Source organism: Castor canadensis, chromosome 6, assembly GCF_047511655.1.
Source record: "Castor canadensis chromosome 6, mCasCan1.hap1v2, whole genome shotgun sequence".
Lineage (NCBI taxonomy): Eukaryota > Metazoa > Chordata > Mammalia > Rodentia > Castoridae > Castor > Castor canadensis.
The window spans coordinates 147,207,218-147,223,151 of record NC_133391.1 but is presented as its reverse complement, the minus strand read 5'-3'; the positions used below and the strand labels follow the sequence as shown (position 1 = coordinate 147,223,151).

Here is a 15,934-nt window from a genome sequence, read left to right as displayed (position 1 = left end):
TATTTCAAATACATGCCAAAAATATTTCTGGTAAATGCTTGGATTACAGACAGACATGTCTGTTCGTGTGCTCAGAGCATAAGACACTCACTTTTACACATGTACCTCCCTTAAAGCAGTGAATTTTTTTTTGTTGTTGTTTTTTTTTTTTGTTTTTGTTTCTTCTGGAACTTGAGTTTGAACTCAGGGCCTCATACTTGCTAGGCAGGTACTCTATCACTTGAGCCACTCCACCAGCAAAGCAGTGAATTTTTTTGAGTAAATTAATCCCATTTATATATACATTTATTTATTTATAAGAGATCACTAATCACAGAGGCCTTGTTATGAACATGTCTGTAAAAAATAATCATGCCTTGGGGTTGGTGGAGTGGCTCAAACGGTAAGAGCACCTGCCTGCAAGTGTGAGTCCCCAAGTTCAAACCCCCGTGCTGCCAAAACAAAAACAAAAACAAAGTCATGCTTTCATATAATTACAAATTTCATATAGAATACCAAGTATGCCTTGGGTGTAGTTCCTGTGTTAAAAAGGGACTTAGAGGAGCTAGGGGCATAGCTAAGTATGCGAGGCCCTGAGTTCAGTCCCCAGCAACAAAGATGATAGGTAATAGGTAGGTAGGTAGGTAGATAGATAGACAGACAGACAGACAGACAAAGACTGCTGAGATCACTTTCTGGTCTTGATGCCTCCAGGTCCAGGTCTTTCCCTCTGCCCCATATGATCCACCATCCTGTGATGTGGGGTTCTGTTCCAATCAGCTTGGTTTCTCCTCACTGTCATGGACGTATGCAGGGGCAAGAAACTGCAGTGGTAAGAGCACCAGGGGTCTGAGTTTGAATTCCAGCTGTTCTGCACTCTGACTTTGGTTGAGATGCTTATATTTTCTAAGCCATAGTTTCATAGTTTTCTCATCAGTAAAATGAGGAAAGCAATACCTACCTTATAGATTAGTTTCTGAGGGCTATGGAAACAAATTACTACAACTGGGAAGCTTACAACAAAGAAGTGGATACTCACCTATCTGGGGACCAGAAGTCCAAAATCAAGGTGTTAGCAAGGCCTTGCTCCCTCCAAAGACTATAGTGAAATCCCTCTCCGCCTCTCCTAGCTTCTGGTGGTTGCCAGTGATTCTTGGTGTGCCTCACTTAATGGCAGGCAACATGATGACACTTAATGTCGTCACACAGTCTTCTTCACAAGCCTCCTATGTCTTTTCTTATAAAGACTTAAAACCCACCTTAAACCGGTATGACCTCATTTTAACCTGATGACATCTGCAAAGATCCTATTTCCAAATAAGGTCACATTCTGAGATTCTGGGAGGGCAGTAATTTCGAGGGGCCCTGTTCAGTCCAGTGCAGGTGATTACGAGGATTAAAATGAAATACATTAACCCGGAAGGGATACACATCATAGGAACTCAGCAAATCACAAGAAGCCATGTCTTCAAGGCTGGGCTTATTTGCTGTACAGTCTCAGCATTCTTTCCTCAGGTGTACTTTGGTTGTGCTGGGCCAACTTCATCTCACCTTTTTCACTATCTTTTGGGTGGATGTCCCAAAGCTTAAGTGGCTCCCCTGATATTTATCCAGAATTCTGGCTTCCAGCTTCTGTTTTTTTCTTTTTCCTCCATGATCTATCTACTCCCCCGCCCCTGATCTATAGGAATAAGTCCTGGAACTGCCCACATCCATTCCAATCTCAGTCACTTTAGGTTACCTCTCACTGGCATTCCCCATCCTCTTGACTCTGGAGTCTTTGCTTTAATTCCTCATCCCAGTCTTTGGCCATCACCCCTTGCTTCTGTCCTGCCCAGTCTTCCAGTGAAACATCACATGGTGCTGCTAAATGATTCCTTTCTGGAGTTACATTTTCTACTCCCAGCTGGACCTTCAGGGCCGCTCGAAAACCTCTTTCTTTGTTTTAAGTGGGTTTCCTTTCTTATTTCCCCCAGGAACTATTGGAAGTACCACCATTTGTCAAGGTTCTTACCCACCACTGACCCTTCTTGCTTTGCCTCCCACTTTCCCAAGAAAAAAATGAAAGCCATAAAACACACACTGTGACTTCCCTTCCACTGTGGCATCTCTGTTCCCCCACCTCCTCCTCTTCACTATCTCAGAGGCAGAACATGACTTTGATTTGCAAAGATCAGCCATCTGCCTGAGGTGAATCCTCAAGTCCCCCTCTTCCTAGCCCCTCTTACCAGTTTTCCACGCATAGTGCCTATGTGGTCTTTCATTCTGTCTTTCTCCACTGATTCCTTTGCTTGCCTCAGTCTGTAAATGTACTTCATCCTTCCTCATCCTAAAAGGTTTCTTCCTTTATTTTCCTTTCCATTCAACTGTCTCTTCTTGAGAAAATGAATGGAGTGACTTAACTCAAGTTCATTAATCTCTCAGTGACTTAGTTCAAGTTCCTTAATCTATGCCTTGGGTTCTTCTCTGTAAAATGGGCTACTAATTAAGTTGTAATGTAGTTCACTTTCTTGCACTAAACAGTTTTATTTATTATAAGTAGTTACAGTTGAACTGGGGTCATGGCTCAAGTGGTAGAGCACCTTCCTAGCAAGCTCACTGGGTTCAAACCCCAGCACCAGGAAGGAAGGAGGGAGGGAGGAAAAGAAGAGAAGGAGGAAGGAAAGAAAGAAGGAAGGATGGAAGAAGTAGATGGACAGAGGACAGTACAAATAATTATTGAGTGTGTTTTTGTCCTTGTTAAAATATGACTCTTTGAAGGACAACATTTCATATGCATAATTTTGTCCTCAGGATTAGCATAGTATGTAAGAGTCATATTTTCCCTCTCTCTTCCCTCTTCTGTCTTCTCTCTTTTTCAACACACACACACATACACATGCAAAGTAAGTATAAATGAGTGGTTGAAACCAATTGAATTAAATAGGACAATTTTTCTCTCTAAAGGGTAAAATTGACTTGACCTATTCCTAGACTTAGCTTTGTCCCAAGGAGACTTTCACCTCATGTGACATGGTTTTAAAATTTAATGTTTTGACATTAATCAACATAGTCAGAGGAGGAATGTGGTAGGATAGTGGAGAATTTAAGTATATTTGTAGCTTAAGACAAGAATTAGTATAGCAGGAGTTCATCAATAGTGACTCCCAAGGTAGAAGGAAGAAAAAACTGTTCCACAAACAGCTCTGAGTTGAGCCCCTACCATCTGGCAGGCAGTGGGTGGGGGTTTACCACCTGGGGTTTGGTGGTGAACAAGACAGATGCTGGCCACTGTCCATGCCCTTGGAATTGCAGTCCACTAGGAGTCAACAGACCTTACAGAAATACCATGTAATTATAGCTGTGCCCAGTGCTGTGCAAGACAAACATGGGAAAGCCTAACTAGGAGAGTTACCCTTGTCCTGGTGGCAGGGAGGACAAGAGGTGTGGAACAATGATAAGAACTGTATGGTGCAGTCGGTGGGCACAGAGAACTGCCTGGTCCTGGATGAAAGTGTTTGTAACAACATTATGTCCGTGACACAACATTCTCTATTGATGAGGAAAAGGCCACAGGAACCACCAACACAGCTTGTTAAAGGGAGGGTGATGGGTTTCAGGGTGAATAGCAGAGGTAATATAACCTACATGTGTGTTTAAGATAAAAAAGTAGGGAAAGGGAAAACTCAATTTAGGTGGACTTATCAGCTTCTGGTCTAAAGTAACTAAACATATGGAAAACTCTTTCTGGAACTTCTGGGCTTGCTGAAACTAGGAGATGGGTCAAATGTGTTATGAGCTGTTGGTAATCTTCTGGGTTTTCTGTGAACACTAAGGAGAACAGTCTTATAAGGCTTCACTTGGATCAACTTATTTACACTTTCTACCAAACGCATTGTGCCTTCTTCACCCTTGTCTTCTCTCCATTAACCTAAACATTGCTCATTGCAATGTCTAGTTTATGATCCAGGCACGAAATCTGATTTCCCTGCTGATAAATGTCTTCTCCCTTCCTTGGTGTTGGTTCTCCATTTCACTCACGTTAGGTGACTGCCTCAATGACTCCATTTTATTTTGTTGGCATATTTCTGGTAACACTGCCTTTTATCTTCACAACTGTATAGAATATTTGGTAAAGACTATGGTGGTCATGTAAAAGGAACTAAGTAACTTTGTCATATGAGTGAGTGATTCTGATGGCTCTCACTTGTTTGTATAGCATGTATAGAATCTTTTATATTATTTTGCACCTAGTAGATAGATATGAGTAAGTACTTACTGGTACAGTGAACAGTGCAAAGTACAATGCAGGCATGCAGCTTGCCTGTTTCTTGTCCTCTGTTTTAAAATGTGTGCTGTTTTTTTCTGGACAGTATGAACCTGAAACCTTTCCAGGGCAAACACTGTTTACTATGCCTTTCACCTTGGTCTTGCTGATTATATTGGCAAAAACGGTCTGCACTCTATTAACTGGAGAAGGAAATGCAACTTTTTCAAAGATAATCCATCAAATAGATTTTTCCCTATGGCTGCTCCACAGATCCACACAAGAAGGGCTCTTCTAATTTGTGATGGTTCAGGCTCCAGCATCTTAAAGAAAGTTAAAGAAACTCTTTCTCTTTTCTCCTCCCAGTTTGGTCTGTGACATTGTATTACTTGGACTGGGCTGATGTACTCCAAAACTCAAGCCTGAGCATAAGCCAGATGTCTGTGACCACTGGGTTTCCACTGGCCTTTCAGCTCTCCATGATTAAACCAATATAAAAGATCAGGCCACATCTGGCTAAGGGTAGATGTTGCCAGTTGCCAAAGCCCCAGCATTCATCATGCAGTTGACATGGTTTGCTCCCCTGGATGGAGACAGGCAAGGTTTTCAAAAGGCTAAGCTTCAAGGGAAAACTCTTAAGCAAGTGGGTGTCATTTGGAAATGATTTGATGAATAGGAAACTTACCGGCTGGCCATTGAAAAATCTCATTTGTGATAGATTAGCAGGAATGTTGAGAGCCCACATTGAGGGTAAGGTCTGCCTTTCCCACATGTAGCTCTTCATAGCTAACACATTACACATGTCTCTGGAGCATAACATATGGCTTCCTGAACTGGCAAATGTGGCCTTGTGTGCTCTGTTGAAATAGCGTCTATTTAAACAGCCTCCTGGAAAATGAACCATATTTAATAAAATAGTTTCATATCTGTGAAGGTTTCTCCCGGGCCCTTTAAGATGTGATTTCTAAGGAACATTGTAGAAAATTCGCATTGAAGTATTACCTGCCTCTACATGGGTAATGGATTGTCAGACTGTAGATGTTAAAAGTAGATGGTTATTCTACATGTTAAAAGTTCATAGAAGGCTAGGCATGGTGGCTCACGTCTGTAATCTCAGCTATTCAGGAGACAGAGACAGGAAGGTCACTGTTTGAGGCCAGCCCAGGTAAAAGTTAGTGAGACTGTATCTCAGAAACAAGCTAGGCATGGGATTGATTCATGACTGTGGTCCCAGCTACACAGGAGGCAGAGTTAGGAAGATTGTGGTAAAAGGCCAGCCTAGGCAAACTTTTGGTCTGGAAAACAAACTAAAAGCAAAGTGGACCAGTGGCAGAGTGCTGCTAGAGGCTCTGAGTTCAATCTTGAGTACTATTAAAAAAAAAAAATCATAGAGCTCAAAAGAAGAGTGCAGTTCACTTAGTTGAAGAATAATGATAATCACCATCTTAAGGATGTCTAATATATGTCAGGCCAATTATATTCATTGTATCTAATTCTCAAGATAATGTATAGGTTGGTGGGACTTTCTCCAGTTTACAGATAAGGAAATGAAGTTCCAGCACACTGATGACTTTCTAAAGATCACTTACATGGGAGGGAGTAAAATTGGAATTTCAACTCAAAAACACCATTGACTCTGAAACCTGCCTCTTTCTACACTAGGAGTTTTTAAGTTGGGTGGGCTGGGAATAGGCGTTTAAGCCAGACAACCTTTTGAAATTGTATGCAAGTTTTGTGTGTTCATGCTTGATTCTGAGAAGGACCATAGCTTTATCAAATTCTCCATGCAGGTTTATGAAGCCTCCAGAAGATTAAGAACTAGATTTGGCAGTGGATCGTCTTCATAGTAGACATGAGGAAACAACAATTGAGTGGGAATGCAACCATCCAAATATACTTGACCCAGTGTCAACTCGACCAGAAAGTGACCCACAATACCTTTCTATTCTGTTGTACATGGGAGGGAAAAGGGCAGAGGATACATGTGATTTATTAATTACCTGTAGAGAAATACACGCAAAAGAAGAATGTGTAGTTTAACAGGTAGTTATCAAGTAAGAGTCTGTGGAGCTGCTAATCAGGTTGTGAAGTTGAACAGGGCTTCTAGGTGTCTCTCCTGACCAAATACCACACCCTCCTTCTACCACTGTCCTGACTCTTATGGCAGCTTTGTCCTAGCTTTTCTTTATAATTTTGTCCTCAATTATGTATCCATAAACAATGTGATTTTGTGTTTCCTGTTTTTATCTTTGTGCACATGCAGTCATATTATTGTGGTGTTTTGTGTGTGTTGTGTGTGTGTTTGTATCTGGCTTCTTTTCACGATACCGTTTCTAATATCCGTCCATGTTGTTACAGCTAGTCATAGTTTGCTCCTTTTCATTGCCATGTGGAATCCCATTGTTCAACTATATTGTAATCTCTTTATCTGTCTTCTGTGACTAGATATTTATGTCATTTGTAATTTTTGCCCCTTATGACCAATGCTATCGCTAACATTCTCATTCCTGTCTTATACACAGGTTGCACATGCACACCTAGTTCTGCAAGAAAAAGTAGAGAATTCTCTTTTCCTGCTCACTTCCTAACAAGGCCTTGTGAAGGAAGAAAATTGGCTCAAGTAAATTCTCTGGTTAACCTCGCATAGGTTCTGGTTGTCCCCAAACAGGAAATAAGAGCCAGTGAGAGCAGTTGCTGAACCAAATGGGTTCCTAGTCTCCACCCAAGATCACTGGATCAAAATCTCCAGCACAGGGCCTGGAGTCTGTAGACCCAGCCAGCACCCAGTAGTTCTGGTGACTGGGAGACACTGGCTCCACCCTGACTGAATTTACGAGTCTTGGCTCCTTAGTCATGAAGGGATTTGGTGAGAGTATACACATGATTAAAATCTTGGAAAACTGGCCTTTTGTGGAAACTAAGGGAGTTGGATTTACTTAGCCTATAAAAAATTTTTAAAAATCTGAAACGTGATTTAATAATTGTTTAGAAGAGAATGAATTTTATAAATGAAAGTGTAAATATTTGCTAAGTCAGGAGAGATTCATATTAATCAAAAGGAAGAACCTCCTGCTCAAATCAGCAACAAACACTGAGCATTTTCTAGGCAGCAGGGGGTAAGAAAAAGCTGTCGTAATAGCCTTCAAGGAGCTGAAGATGGGAGACAGAATGAGCAAGCCCAAACTCCCAAACAAAAGCCAGAAAGCAATATTTCGTTGGGTCTAGACAATGGGCTTGAGTGGCACTGAGTAAGTGGGCCCTTGGGACCGATGAAGCAGATCACGGGGAGGGACCCAAGAACCTGGGCAGGCTTTACAAGTTAGCCTTTATGTAGGTGGTAGGATGACAAAGTGTCCTAAATCAGTGGCTTCCAGTGTTTTTTATTGTGATTTTCCAGTAAGAAATAGTTTCTATCATGGTCTAGAATATAATATATATATTGTCTAATATATATATGTATAATATAATAGACAAAAGTTTCATGAAACATTTAATCTTATTAATATGATACACCTGATGTTTTCTCCTTTTTTCTTTTTTTGAGGTGCTGAGGATCAAACTCAGGGCCTTGAGCATTGAGCATACTGGGCGTGCGCTCTACCTCTGAGCTAAACTCCCAGCCCCCATCATTTTTTGTTCTTCTATTTTTAAATATGTTAAATTAACCCAATAATAAGTCAGAAACTCTAGAGTGATCAGTGTGGAGCCTGTCCTATGGAAGGAGCCCTAATTAAAGAAAGGGGATTTTCACAGGAAGAGGTGATATTAACAGTGTAATGGTGGTCTTTAGAAACCTTCCTTGATACTGAAGCACAAATGAATTATTTTGGAATGTTAGGGTGAAATTTCAAATTCTCTCTTTGTCTAATCTTCAGGCAGTAGATTGACCAAGATGACTTTTTCATTTTTTTTGGTGGTACAGGGGCTTTATTTCTTTTTTTGAGGTATTAGGGATTGAACTCAGGGCCTCATACTTGCTAAGCAAGTGCCTAACCACTTGAGCAAATGGTCCCAGTCCCCAAATAACTTTTTGAGCTTTGTTCTGATGCTTGATTTCAATTTAACACCTCTGTGCAGAGGGATGGGAATGGGGGAGAGGAATTTGCTTCTGGATTCTCAAGAGCAGTGATGCTTCTGAACATGCTTTGTCTCAGGTTGTGACTGGCCATGGAGGTTTTCGTATGGAATACAGCATTGTGTGGAGTAGGAGGAGAATGAAGGGGCTATCTCCATGGGCAAATTTAGGAGAGGAAGGTGGTGTCAGCTTTTCTGCTCTGTCTTTCCTGATTGGCTCTGAACTGTTTCTTCCTCTCTTCAAACTCTAAAATCTCCAATGTTTATGGGTACCCATATTCATCCATCTTGCTGCTCATGGTGAGCCTCATCTGTGGTACTTACAGGTTGAATGATGCTGTGGGATATTTATTCAATATCTCCTTGTGGAAAGCCATGTTCTCTTTGCCTCATCTGTTCCAAAAGAAAAGTAGCTGCTGGGCTGTTTGCAGGGGAGACTTTAGATCCAAGAGTCATTTCAGACCTCATGGGATATGCCACTGACCTTGTTCTCCAAAGAGTGTGGGAGGGGGCCCTTTCCTGCCATGTTCTATAGAGATTGAACTCCCTTAATACCCATGTGGAACTGATATTAGGGAACCCTGCCATCAGATTTTTCTCTAAAGAGTGGAGTGCCTTAGTATCACCAAAAAGGAAAATCCTTTCATGTGGTCTTTTGCCTTAGTGCTTTTAGGCCTGTCTATTAAGATTTAACATTCTTTTGATCTTCTCAATCCAGGTTTAATTTGGTCAGTTTAGGTTAGGGAAAGATTTTAAAAGACAATAGTTTTCCCTTTTAAGATAATAGGGATCATTGGTCCTAAAAGTACTTAAATAAACTTTTTTTTCTTGCTTATAAAATGCACTCTGGGGGAAATCCACTGCAATTTGTGTCTTGGTGTGGGCTACAGTTGTTAAGTAAGACTTCCCAGTGTTCTAAGAAAAGCTGACACTGGAGCCAAGTACTTGTGTGTTCTCTTCAGTTGCAGGCCTGGTTTGTGATGCAGATTACACTTACTGTCCTGTCGGTGTGTAGGGTGTGTAGATTGTCATCGTAGGATTGCAGATGAAGAGTCACAGTTCTGTGTGGTAGCCACTAGCTACTGACACATGATGTCTCAAAAATCAAGTTAAGAATTCAGTTCCTCAATGACAGGAACTGCATTTCCAGTGCTCAGTAGCCACATGTAGTAAGTGCTTTGTTGAAAGTTTGAGAGGGGACTGTCTTGTGCATTGTAGGATTAACTGCACCCCTGGCCTCCACCTACTAGGTGCCAATGACATTCCCTGGTAACAGCAAGCCAAACTGTCTGCTGGGATTGCCACATGTTCCCTGAGGGATAAACTCTCCCCTGGTTGAGAACCTTTGGCTTTGTGGTTATAGTATTGGACAGTGTAGTTATAGATGTCTGTTATCACAGATAGTGCTGTTTAGAATAATCTCTAGCAATGCTTGACTTGGGGGATTTTACAGAGAAAGGAGCTGAGCTGGAAAGGAATTACAGTGGACATCCAGGCCAAAGCCTTGGGACACCGAGGCATAGCAAAGTTAGGGATGTCACAAGTTCACATGATTGATAACCGCAAGCTCATGGGGGCTAGAGAATGAGCTGCTACTGATTTTCCTTCAGCCCTACCCATTCTTACTGTGTGTGTGTGGTGTTTTCTTTTTTCTTTTCTGTACATTTTTATGTAAGAACATGTTAGTTTTTTGGGAGGGGTGTCATTGTGGTATTTACATATGTGCTTGCAATGTTCCTTGATTGGATTCAGCCCCTCTATCATTCTCCCTCATCCCCTTCCCCGCTCCTTAAGTTTTCATACAAGTATAAAAAGTACATGAATCATATTCACCCTCCTTGACCCTCTCCATTCACCCTTCCCCCTCCCTCTGGTGCTTCTCCCGCCCCCCCCCACCCCACCCCCAGCAAAGGACCTGTTTTACCTTTTGTCCTTCATTGTTTAAGTGTATATTGTTTAAAGGAGCTTCACCACGGTATTCCACACATTCACATATTGTGGTTTAATCAGATTACCCCCTCTATTACTTGCTGTTTCTCTAATTCTCCTCCCCACCCCAATTATTCAACAGCTATCAGTGTGTTTTGTTATGCCAGCTTCATATACAAATGCAATGTATTTTGGTATTATTTATTCTCTGTCATTCTCTTCCTCTGCCTAGCCCCCTCAGACAGTTCCACCACTACAACCATGTTTTCTCTTTCTCTTTGTGTGTGTGTGTGTGTGTGTGTGTGTGTGTATAATATGTATGGGAAAACATGTGACCTTTGTCCTTCTGAACCTAGCTCACTTTGCTTAATATGATGATCTCCAGTTCCATGCATTTACCTGCAAACAACATAATTTCATTCTTCTTTATGGCTGAATAATGCTCCATTATGTATATATACCACATTTTCTTGATCTATTCAACAGTTGTAAGGCATCTGTACTGTTTTAAAAGCTTGGCTATTGTAAATAGTGCTGCAATAAACCAATAAACATGGGAGTATCTCTACTCTATCCTGACTTACATTCTTTTGGACATTTGCCAGAAGTGGTATCACTGGATCATATGGTAAGTCGTAGGTCTGTTTTTAGTTGTTGTTATTTTTTTTTTCCATACTGCTTTTCATAGTGGCTGCACTAATTTACATTCCCACCCATAGCGGATAAGGGTTCCCCCCCCCACCCCCCCCCCCACCCCCCCCCCACCCCCCCCCGCAACCTCCCACCCCATCCTCACCAGCATTTGTTTTTGTTTGTGTTTTTGATAATAGCCATTCTGACTGGAGTGAGGTGAAATCTCAGTGTCATTTTATTCTGCATTTCATTTATGCCCAAGAATGCTTAACGTTTCTTCATAAGTTTATTTGCTATTTGTATTTCTTCTTTTGAGAATGGTCTGTTCAGTTCATTTGTCTATTTATTCACTGGGTTATTGATTCTTTGGGGAGTTAGTTTTTTTCAACTCTTTGTATATGCTGGTTATTAATCTCTTGACAGATGTATACCTGGCAAAGATTTTCTCCCATTCTATGAGCTTTGTAGTGTAATGATTATTTTCTTTGCTGTGCAGAAGCTTTTTGTTCGATGCAGTCCCACTTGTCAATCCTTTCTCTTATTTGTTGAGCTATTAGAGTTCTGTTCAGACATAGTCATTGCCTATGTCTATGTTCTAGTGTTTTACTATTCTTTCCTGTAGTAGTTTTAAAGTTTCAGGTCTTATGTTAAAATCTTTGATTCATTTCAAATTTATATTAGCACAGGTTGAGAGTCTGGATCTTTATGTGTGGATATGCAAGATATGTAGCTTTCCTAACACCACTTGTTGAAGAGTCTGTCCTTTGTCTAATATGTGTTTTGGGATTCTGTATCAAAAATCAAATGTCTACATGCACTACTTCCTCAATCTTGTCCTCTATCTCTGACATTCTTTCTTCTGCTTGATCTTGTCTGCTGATAATACTATCCACAGTGGTTTTTATTTTATTTATTGAGGTTTTCATTTCTAACATTTCTGCCTATTTTTTTCCTTCCCATTTTCTCGCTGAATTTTTCTATGCATGTTCCTGACTTTGTTGTCTAGGTCTTGAATTGATTTCCTAACTTCATTTATCTGTTTATTTGAATCTTCTTTGAGGTCATTGATCATTTTTAGAGATAGGTTTCTGAATTCTCTCTGACATTCCAGCCAATTCATTATCTCTGGATTCAGTTATTGAGTTGTTGTGAGAGTTTGGTGGAGTAACATTGCTTTGGCTTTTGCATTTAAATTTCTACCCTGAGATTTGCACATTTATTGGCCTAAGTTTCTCTTTTAGTTCCTACATATGTGGGAGAACCTACTATAGTAATAAGGTCAACTATTCAGTAATAAACTAAATATTTGAATGAAACAATTAGAACCCTATCTGCCGCAAATTAGTTTCTGCTGGGTAGAGAGGGGGTGGGGAAGAAGGGGGGGGTAAGAGAGGGGGTGGGGGAAGGGGGGAGAAATGACCCAAACATTGTATGCAAATATGAAGAAAAAAAAAAGAACCCTATCTGCCTTCCCAATAATGTTTGCATGGGAACAAAACTCTGGATCCTAGGGGGATGCCTTGGGAACTTAACACTGTTTGAGAGATACATGAATTGGAAATTGAGTAATATAAGGAATGAGAATGGGAAGAGAAGAGAGTAGGAAGATAGGGAGAAAGTAGGTATAGGAGATAATAATATGACAGAGCATTGTGTAGTTATAACAGAAATGGGGAATGGTTTGGGACATAAGGAGAAAAAAGGTTAAGAAGTAAAAGGATTTTTAACAAAAAGAAATCAAAAGTTAAAAAAAAAAAAAAGAGAAACAACCAAAAAGAACCCAACAAATTTATTTTTCACTGAATAGTGTTGAGGGCTGGTATGTGGCTCAAGTGGTATAGCACCTACCTAACAAGTTCAAGGCCCTCACCTACTCACACTCATACACACATTTATACACACACCTTCTCATGCACACCTTATACACACTCACACAAACACTGTCACACATTCTTACACGTTCTTCTACATATGTTTATACAACATCACATAAAAACACATTCCCTTTTTTTCTCTGTTTCTTTCACACACACATAGTGGAGGAAATTAGGGTAAAGGCGCCCACTCCTTGTGCAGTTGATTTTTGGCGTGGGGGGAGTGGGAACTTGAGCATGGAAAGAATGTGGCACCTTTGTCAAAAAAAAAGAAAGAAGCAACTTTACATTGCCTCTACATATTTTAAATATTAGAAACTTATGCAAATGATGTTGACTTTCATTTCAATTTATTTTTTTCCCCATTATAATAAATGAAATTCTCTCCTTAAAAAACAAACAAACAAACAAACAAAAACCAAGTTCAAGGCCCTGAGTTCAAACCCCAGTACCCCACACACACATAAAATTGAAATAGAAGTGTTGATTTCACTCAAGTTCAGCTCTCTTGCTGTGGTTGTTATGGGAGCAGCTTCAGAAGGGCCAAGTTGTGCCTCTGGAGGTTTTCAGCCTGCCAGGCTGGTTTTTCCAGTAAGGAGGTTTTTGCAACAGGTGGAAATTCCTAGCTTCTGGTGCAGGTAAGGTTGCACAGACTGGGGTGGGGAGAGGGAGGTGCAACTTGAACTGTGTGGGTGACACACTCCAGGGCAATAGTCTTAACAAAGCCCTTTGTCAATGGAGTTGTTTTGGGACTGCGTGGCCTGGCCTCCATAACAGATATGGAGTGGGACTTCCTATTGAATTGCTGAGAGATCTGAGAGGCAGGACCATTCACTCAGTGGGTGGCAGCTAGGAAGCTGACACCCTCCACCTCTGCTCCCAATTTCACAGCTCTAGCACTTCATTCCTGTAAAGCATACAGCTCTCATGGTGCACTCCTCTCAAGCTGCACTCCCATAACTCAGTGTCTCTGAAGAATCTAAACCCCACCAGCTTGCTGTGTCCACACTGAGTCTCAGTTGTTCTGTCTCACCGAGCCCCTGTGAGGATATTGGCCTTGTAGAAGGTATGGACTTTTTCAGCAACTGGTAATGCAGGCTTGCCCTCCCTTTGCTTTCCTTACCTTCTATTGGAGTCTTCAGCTCCCCTCCCCTACCTAATTGGGGTTGGCTTGGGTTTGGGAAATGCTGTTTTTCTTTGATACATATGATTCTTCTTGCTTTTCTGGTGACCAGCCACATCTTTCATGGGCCACAAAGCTCTTCCTTTCCTTTTCTCTTCTGAATATCATGTCTCTTTAGTTTTAGTTATCTGACTTTTCTCATCCATGGAGTCAAAACACAAAACAGTGGATACTTGAGATCGTCTTGCTACATAGCCCAGGTTGGCCTCGAACTCTGTTCTCCTGCCTCAGCTGGTTAGGGTGGGAGGGGAAACTGGGTTATCTGGTAGACTCATCTCTGTTCTGTGAGAAGGCAGATTCGTAGTGGGTCTCCTAATTCCATTAGGAGTGTTGTGAAAACACTCCTTGGTCTGTGTAATGTCCTATAAATTTCTCACTTTTAGCTTTCAACCTTCAGTATACCTTCTGTCTATTTCCTTGTATTGATCCATGGTAAAGCTTTTAATATGATATTTGCCTGGGGGTTCTTAATCTTCAGCAGTCATAAGGATCAGTCTGTAGACAGCTTTGGGGGAAGAGGAGATGTCTCTCTCAGCTTGGTGTCCACAGCTGAAGGCGCTGGGAAGTGGGTTTAGCTCAGGGCCTGCTGCAGGAGAGCTAGAGGACAGACTAGATCTGCCAAGTCCCCAGGAGTTTGATGTGCCCAGCATCTTTTCTCTTTCCTCTCTCCCCTCATTAATCCTGTATGTTTTATACACCTGCCACTTCCTTCACCCCTGAGTCTGTTCTTTCACTTCTCTGCTCCAAAACCTTCAATGGCTTACTGCTGCCTTTTCACATTTGAAACTTCTTAGTTATGTGCTCAAGACTCCTTTGCTCTTACATAGAGATCATCTGTTTCCCTTCTAAAAGTTAAAACTAGTTTTTGTGCACCTGAAAGCTTTACTGTTTTTGTGGTTTGCAGAATAATTTTGTCGGGGTTGGGGCTGATGTTGTTTGAGGCTTTACTCAAAGCTATTTGATGTTTAATTGCTTGCTCAGGAAGAAGTTTTGGCTCTGTTGATTTAGTAGTCTGGACAACTATGTAAAATCAGCATAAGGGCCAGGTACTGGTGGTTTACGCCTGTAATCCAGCTACTCAGGGGGCAGAGATCAGGAGGATCTCATCACTTCAAAGCCAGCCTGGGCAAATAGTTTATAAGACCCTATCTCAAAAAACCCGTCATAAAAAAGGGCTGATGGAATGACTCGAGGTATAGGCCCTGACTGGGTTTAGACCCTAGTACCGTAATAAATAAACAAAATACAATCAGCATATGGCTCAAAAATAAAGGCCCAGTAAATAGGCCAGAAAGAGGGTCATAAAAGCAGATGAAGAATTATGTGTATTTAAACCCTTGGGTAGCCTTGAACTGTTGGCCAGTTTGGTTCTGTAACACAGTGCATTTGAGTGAACTGTGAGCTTGAGTGAATAAGTCAAAGGTCATTGTCCTCAGGTACCAGCTGTCAAGTTTAGCTAGAAATTAGCTAATGTGTAAACTTGCCTTGAGGCTGTTCTAACTTGCTTCATCTTTCTAGTTAAAGGGAGTAACTTTATCTAAGTCTGCTGACCATCAATGTTTAACTGAACTGTTGATGTTTTCTTTTGGAAAACCAGCCTTGTTGGGTATCCTCATGGTGAAGGAGAAGGTATTTTTAAAGTTGTCTATGTGAGAAAGGTTTTGATTTGACCTGGGAATAGAACCACTATTTTGAGGTCCTTTCGGTCAGCATGGCCTTGGCCAATGTTGCTCACTAACTCTGCCTCTTCCCTCTGCTCCACAGACTAATGAGTGGAACAAGAACGATGACCGCCTGCTGCAGGCCATTGAGAATGGAGATGCAGAGAAAGTGGCCTCGCTGCTGGGCAAGAAGGGGGCCAACGCCACCAAGCACGACAGCGAGGGCAAGACTGCGTAAGCGAAAACATTGGTTTCCCCCTCTGTTCATTCAGGGTTTTCAGAGTATTCTCTGGAATCCTTTCTTGGTGCCAAGCAGAGTTTCACAAGTGCTTCATGGGGACTTTGTGAAATTACT

The 15,934-nt window shown here is 41.4% G+C and overlaps 1 protein-coding gene across 7 annotated transcripts in view; it reads left to right on the top strand.

Annotated features, from left to right (window-relative positions):
• Rai14 (retinoic acid induced 14) overlaps positions 1 to 15,934 on the top strand; it is a 143,932-nt gene that overhangs the window by 77,332 nt on the left and 50,666 nt on the right. For 4 of the 7 annotated variants that reach the window (XM_020170481.2, XM_074077641.1, XM_074077639.1 and 1 more), the window contains exon 3: positions 15,683 to 15,813. In XM_020170481.2, coding sequence (XP_020026070.2) covers positions 15,683 to 15,813 — 131 coding nt within the window. Of the gene's footprint in view, positions 1 to 13,557; positions 13,802 to 15,438; positions 15,548 to 15,682; positions 15,814 to 15,934 lie in introns of those variants that run through there. The other 3 variants (XM_074077643.1, XM_074077638.1, XM_074077642.1) reach the window with 3 other exon arrangements.